The sequence below is a fragment of the Chrysochloris asiatica genome, unplaced genomic scaffold, assembly GCF_000296735.1.
Source record: "Chrysochloris asiatica unplaced genomic scaffold, ChrAsi1.0 scaffold00081, whole genome shotgun sequence".
In the NCBI taxonomy this organism is placed as follows: Eukaryota; Metazoa; Chordata; class Mammalia; order Afrosoricida; family Chrysochloridae; genus Chrysochloris; species Chrysochloris asiatica.
The window spans coordinates 7358016-7364633 of NW_006408599.1; the positions used below are offsets into that span (position 1 = coordinate 7358016).

Here is a 6618-nt window from a genome sequence, read left to right on the forward strand (position 1 = left end):
GCTCCGCGGGAGAAAGATGAGGCTTTCTACTCCCGTAAAGATTTACACCCTCGGAAACCCTGTACAGGGTCGCTATGGGTCGGAACCGATTCGACGGCACTTAACAACAACAACAACATTGAATGAGGGTAAGATCTGTATAGGAAAAGATGGATAAAAGCAGAACAGTGTGAGCAAGAAGGGGCAAAAAAACAACAACAACAAAAAATGCAGATTTGCTAGCAAATGTCATGAGTGGTGGAACATTAGATAAATGTATAAACAGAGCCAGATCAGGAGCCGCCTCACATATAAGTGAGCTACCACTATGTGGCGCTGTGGGTTAATGCGCCAGACTGCAAAGAGTTTGAACTGCAAGGTCTTCAGTTCAAGTTCACCAGCTGCTCCTCGGAAACCCTATACAGGGTCTCTATGGGTCGGAAGCTACTTGACGGCACTTCACAACAACAACTATGTTCTAGGCACAGAGAATCTAGTGATTAATAAAATCAACAATGGCCTTGCCCTCTTGAATACTCCACTCCAAAGGAAAACACAGTGCAAAAATAAAAATAAATAATGTGTTATTTTATTTTATTTTTTTTAATTAAGCAGCATAAGGGGTCTAAAGACAAATGCATGGGGCAATCAAAGAAGTCTTTGCTGAGGAAGTGGCATTCAAGCAGAAATCTAAATGAAGTGAGGGATAAATTAAGCCATGAAAATATCTACTTTGTCCAATTGAGCACAGAACTGTGTATTGTTTAAGCTGGCTTGTCGTGTAAATATAAACTACACACTAGATTTTAAAGATTTAGTACCAAAAAGAGTCTATAAACTACCTAATTAATAATTTATAATATTCATTAACTGCTGAAATATTTTTAATCACATGTTAAATAAAAAACATTGTTAAAATTAATCTTACCTTTTTTTTTTCTTTCTATTTTTAAAAATGTGACTGTAAGAAAGTTTAAAGAGCCCTGTTAGCATAGTGAGTAAAGCATTGGGTTGCTAACCACAGGGTCAGTAGCTCAAATCCACTAGGCACTCCTTAGAAGAAAGATGAGACTTTCTACTCCTGTAAAGATTTACAGCCTTGGAAACCCCATACAGTGTCACTATGAGTTGGAATCAACTCTATGACACACAGACACCACCACCACCATGAGAAAGTTTGTAGTCCTAGTGTGGTACTGTAGGATAAGTGCTGATTGCTAACCACAAAGTTAGTAGTTCAAACCTACCAGTCACTCCTAGGAAATCCTAATTAGGATTACTATGAGTTGGAACCAACTTGATGGCACTGAACAACAACATAAGAAAGTTTGTAATTATGTATCTTTGACCATTGGACAGATTTAGGGGAAAGTATTCCAAGCAGAAGGGATGGTCACTACAAAGACCCTGTGGTAGGAAACTGTCCTCACGGTAATGGAGAGTTATTGAACATTTTTATGGAAGAGAATAATTTGCTAGATCCGACTCTTAGGATAAACAATAAACAAATAAATAACAACAACAAAAACTACAGAAGAGATGAAAAGAAGAAGACGATGGCATCAAGGTTGGAGGTTCAAGCTTACCAGTTGCTCCTCAGAAACCCTATACAGGATTGCTATGAGTCAGAACCAACTCGATGGCATTTAACAACAACAATATGGCAGTAAGAAACCAGTCAATATCCAAGAGTCAGGACCAGATGAGTTGAAGGACTGGAAATGGGGGCATAGAGAGGATGGGCAAGGAAGGAGAGAGACTTTAGGGAATGACAGAATATAAATCATAGGGAAAGGAAGGGACCAAGGAAAATTGTGGAGACATCTTAATTTATTAGCCTAACAGCAAGAGAAATACAGGACAAATGGTAAGAAATATGGCTGTAGGCAGTGGATGGATGAAAAAGAGGGACTTTGAGATGATGAATTAGCCTTTGTTACATATTTAAGTACACTGTTTTCCCTATGTCTTCAACTTCCAGAGATTGGCAGTCTAAGTTTTTTTTTAACTTTTGACCCTGCCTCGCCTTAAATTCCAGAACATTGCTGGCTATTTAGTTGTGCTATGGACTTCCAAAACTACTGCCAAGTTCATGTAAGGGAAAAACAAGAGAGATCCATATTTAATGAGATTGCTAATCAGCTGACTGAAACTCCATAAAGAAAACCACCATTGTATTAGCTGACATTTTATATTTCTCACATTCTAGTCTTCTTTCTCTCTCAACACATTTCTGTATATCTCTTTTTATTTCTCTTTTTTCCAGTTGCTTTAAATTCTTTCATCCTTCAGATGGAATAATTTGAGTGGCTGCATCAGTCTGAAATTCCCTTTAAAAGTTCTTTCTACTGAGAGACAAAAAAAAAAAAAAAAAAAAAAGATGACTTCTTCCTGGAATTGTAATAGTCCGAGTAACTGCTTAAAGCTGAGTGTACAAACTTCCAGCGGGAAAAACTGATATTGAGGCAGCCCTCTTACAACTCGCTATTGAATGAGGTCTTATCATTTTTAATATGAAAACTAGTCTCAGAGAGATTCAATAACTTGCTCAAGGGCACACAGCCACACACAGATCTATTTGACCTAAAGCCCCTGTTATTGTTGTTGTTGTTGTCGGGTGCCACCAAGTCGGAACCGGAACCGACTCATAGCAACCTAAAGCCCTTACTAGCCCTCAAAGCCTTAAGTGGGACAGGGGCCCACCCATTGCCTGTGAGTTTCCCATAACAATGATTTGCTTCCTGTCTATTCTCAGGTCTTTAAGGTGACTCTTTTTTGCAAAATAAATTAACCAGGGCACACAGTGGGAAGTATGGGGCAGAAAGCCATCTTTTAAAAGCAAGGCAAGGCTCATAATAAAAAAAGCCGACCCCAACCACTTACCTCCGTGCAGGGGTCCCAGCTCTCAGGTCTCAGGTAGGCTAGGAAGGCCATGGCTGGTATCAGACTCCCAGTCAGGCGTGAGACAGGCATCATCCTGGCATTTTCTGTGAGAGGCAGTGACCCTTTGAAAGCATGACACTCTGTAATGGACTGATCAAGCAGCTCTGAGGCACCAGTATCTTCTCTCCCATCTCCGTGCCCCACAGCAATTACTGTATTCAAAGCAGAGCTGGCCAAGTGGAGAGAGGAAGTGAGAGTGGCAGCATTAGCATTCTGAACTTTTGTTTCTCTAATATTTATCTACCCTGTCAGAGAGGGGAAGTCAGAAGGAGAAGAAGAAAAAGCATGCAGAACAGTGGCTGGAGTAGCAGCAAGAGGAAGCTGGCTTGGATCCCAGTAAGTCATCTGACCTGCCAACTTGGTAAACTTAGGAGCGTATTCATTCTGTGTTCAAACTGTCTGCTTGACTATCTAGGACCGTGGTTTACAAACTTGCTTCTATGAGGGAGCTTCCGAAAGTCTGTGGTGTAAAAATTCTTTTGTTTTTGATATTTAGCTTGTGTTCTGGAAAAGGCACATAAATAACGTTGATTAAGGTCTGTAGAAAACCTCCATTTCCCATGAAAAGGGAACATCTGTACAAGGTATATCAGTCATTCTCAAACCACAAAATTTTCCATGGAGGATTCTGTAAAACACATGTATTAACATCTCGTGAAATGTTCTCAGGATCTCATGATCTAGGGGTCTTGGACCCTTTATTTTAGGCCTTATCTTAACCATCTATTGGTTCCTTACAAATGGTGGGAAGAGAAAGTGTTTGCTCCATTATATGCTTATATTATTGTTTTCCAGAACACAAACTACATATCTAATGCAAAAGAATTCTTGAGGCCCTTTGGTTTTCAAATCTTATTGAGTTCCATTTATAACCCACCATCTCTTAAGTGTTACAGTAAGGTCAAAGAATGGTAGCAATTCACTATCATGGATCTATAGTTTCCATGGAAATAGGCTAATAAACATACTTACAACAACATAGCAGACACTCAATCAAAAGGGCAAGGAAGCCATTTTTTTTTTTTTTAATCTTTTTTTGAGAAGCAAGTTCAATTCAGGGTCTATAACTTCATATTCACCATTTACCTAGAAAGAGTGTTTAGTACTATTTGACTGGCACTTTAGAAGCAGCACTGGACTGCAAACCACAAGGTCACCAGTTCAAACCCACAAATTGCTCCCTGGAAACCCTATACAGGGTCACTATGAATTGGAGCCGACTTGATGGCATTTAATAATAACAACAACATGGGGCATTTTAGGATAAGCACAGACCACAATGTCAGTTTGAACTGCAAGGTCAACGTTCAAACTCACCAGCAGTTCCTCAGAAACTCGATACAGACTCAATGACACTTAACAACAACAACAATATGCAGTAATGTAGTGCTTATCAAATGTAACCAAATATTTTTTTCTAGGTGCCTGGTAAATATGAGATTGTTGTTGTTAGGTGCCATCAAGTCAGTAGCAGCCAATAGCAACATTATGCACAGCAGAACGAAACACTGTCCCATCCTGGACCTCACTACTGTTGCCGTGCTTGAGTGCATCAATGCTGTCACTTGGCTAATCCATCTCGCTGGGGGTCTTCCTCTTTTTCTCTGACCCTACACCTTACCAAACATGATATCCTTCTCCAGCAACTGCACCCTCCTGACAATATGTCCAAAGTATGAGATGAAGCTTGGCCATTTTGGCCTCCAATGAACACTCTGTCTGCACTTCTTCCAAAATGGATTTATTGGTTCTTTTGGCAGCCCATGGTACTTTCAGTATTCTCTTCCAGCACCACAACTCAAAGGCATCAATTCTTCTAAGGTCTTCCTTATTCACTGTCCAGCTTTCGCATGCATATGAGGTTATTGAAAACCTGAATTGTCAGAACTAGACTGATGGCACTTAATAACAACAGTAACACATGCACTAAATCACAACTCATTTGTTAGTGTGTCATATTGTAGTGACTTCTGTTTTGCTGAGATGCTGAAAGTCTGCCACCAGAATTTTAAATACCAGCAAGTGAACAAGTTTCAGCAGTGTTTCCAATCTAAGACTAGGAAGAAGAGTCAGGCTGCTTCTGAATGGTAAGTCCCTTAAAACATTATGAATAGCATTGCAATATTGTCAGATATAGTGCCAGAAGATGAGACCCTCAGTTTGGAAGACATTCAAAAGAAAACTGAGGAAGAGTCACCTTCTCAAAACAGAGTTGACCTTAATGACATGGATGGAATTAAGCTTTCAGGACCTTCATTTTCTAATATGTTACAACTCAAAATAAGATGAAAGAGCTGCAAATATCCATTGATAATCAGCAAATGGAATGTATGAAGTATGAATCTAGGAAAATGAAAAGTTTTAACAAACGAAATAGAAGGCATAAAGATTAATATCCTAAGCATTAGCTGAAACAGACTGGTAAGGGCCTTCTGAATCAGACAATCATAGAACTTACTGTGGTGGGAATGACAAATTGAAGTGGAATGGTGTTGCATTCATCAATAAAAATATTTCAAGATCTATCTTGAAGTACAATGCTGTCTGCATTAAAATAATATCCATATGCCTCCAAAGAAAAACAGTTAATATCACTATTATTCACATTTATACATCAACCACTAAACTCACTGATGATGAAAGTGAAGAATTCTGCCAACTTCTTCAGTCTAAAATTGATCAAACATGCAATCAAGATGTACTGATAATTATTGATGACTGCAATTTATAAGCCCCATTGTTGGAAAATATAGTCTTGGTGCTAGAAATGATGCTGTGGATTGCATGATAGAATTTTAAAATATCAGTGACTTAATCACTGTGACTACCTTATTTAAACAACATAAAAGGTGACTATACACATGAACCTCACCAAATGCAATACACAGGAATCAAATTGACTACATCTGTGGTTAAAGGCAATGGAGAAGCTCAATATCAGCAACTAAAACAAGGTCAGGGTCAGACTGTGGAAAGACAATCAATTTCTCATGTACAAATACAGGCTGAAGCTGAAAACAATTAAAACAACTCTAGGAAAGCTAAAATATGACCTTGAGAATATCCCATGCGAATTTAGAGACCATCTCAAGAACAGATTGTATGCATTAGATACTAATGGCCAAAGACCAGAAGAGTTACAGAATGACTTCAAGAACATCATGCATGAAGAAAGTAAAAGGTCATTAACAATACGGAGGTAAAAATGAAAAGACTAATGTGGATATCAGAAAAGACTCTGATACTTATACTGGAATATTGAAAAACTAAAGCTACTGGGAGAAATGAAGGAATAAGAGATACATAGACAAATCAAAGGGCAGCTCAAGAAGACAAAGTAAAATATTATAATGAAATATGCAAAGACCTGAAGTTAGAAAACGAAAAAGGAGGAACATGCTCAGCATTTCTCCAGCTGAAAGAAATGAAGAAAACACTCACCTTGGATTGTAATATTGAAAGATTATGTGGTGAAACAAGACCTTCACCTCACGCCTTATACAAAAACCAACTCAACATGGATTAAGGACCTAAACATGAATCCAAGAATTATGAAGGTCATCAATGAAAAATTCGGGACAAATGTGAAGGCACTAATGATGGGAATATGTGGACTACAAAACATTTTGAAAACCACACAAACAAAAATAGATAAAATAGATGAGTGGGACATACTAAAAATTAAAAACTTATGTA

General features: G+C 38.4%; 1 protein-coding gene across 1 annotated transcript in view; it reads right to left on the reverse strand.

Annotated features, from left to right (window-relative positions):
* The window catches only part of TLR4 (toll-like receptor 4), a 20673-nt gene extending 17718 nt beyond the window's left edge, over positions 1-2955 (reverse strand). The window contains exon 1 of the mRNA XM_006865726.1: positions 2863-2955. Within this exon, the coding sequence (XP_006865788.1) occupies positions 2863-2955 (93 nt within the window). The remainder of the gene's footprint in view (positions 1-2862) is intronic.
* Positions 2956-6618: the final 3663 nt, after the last annotated feature.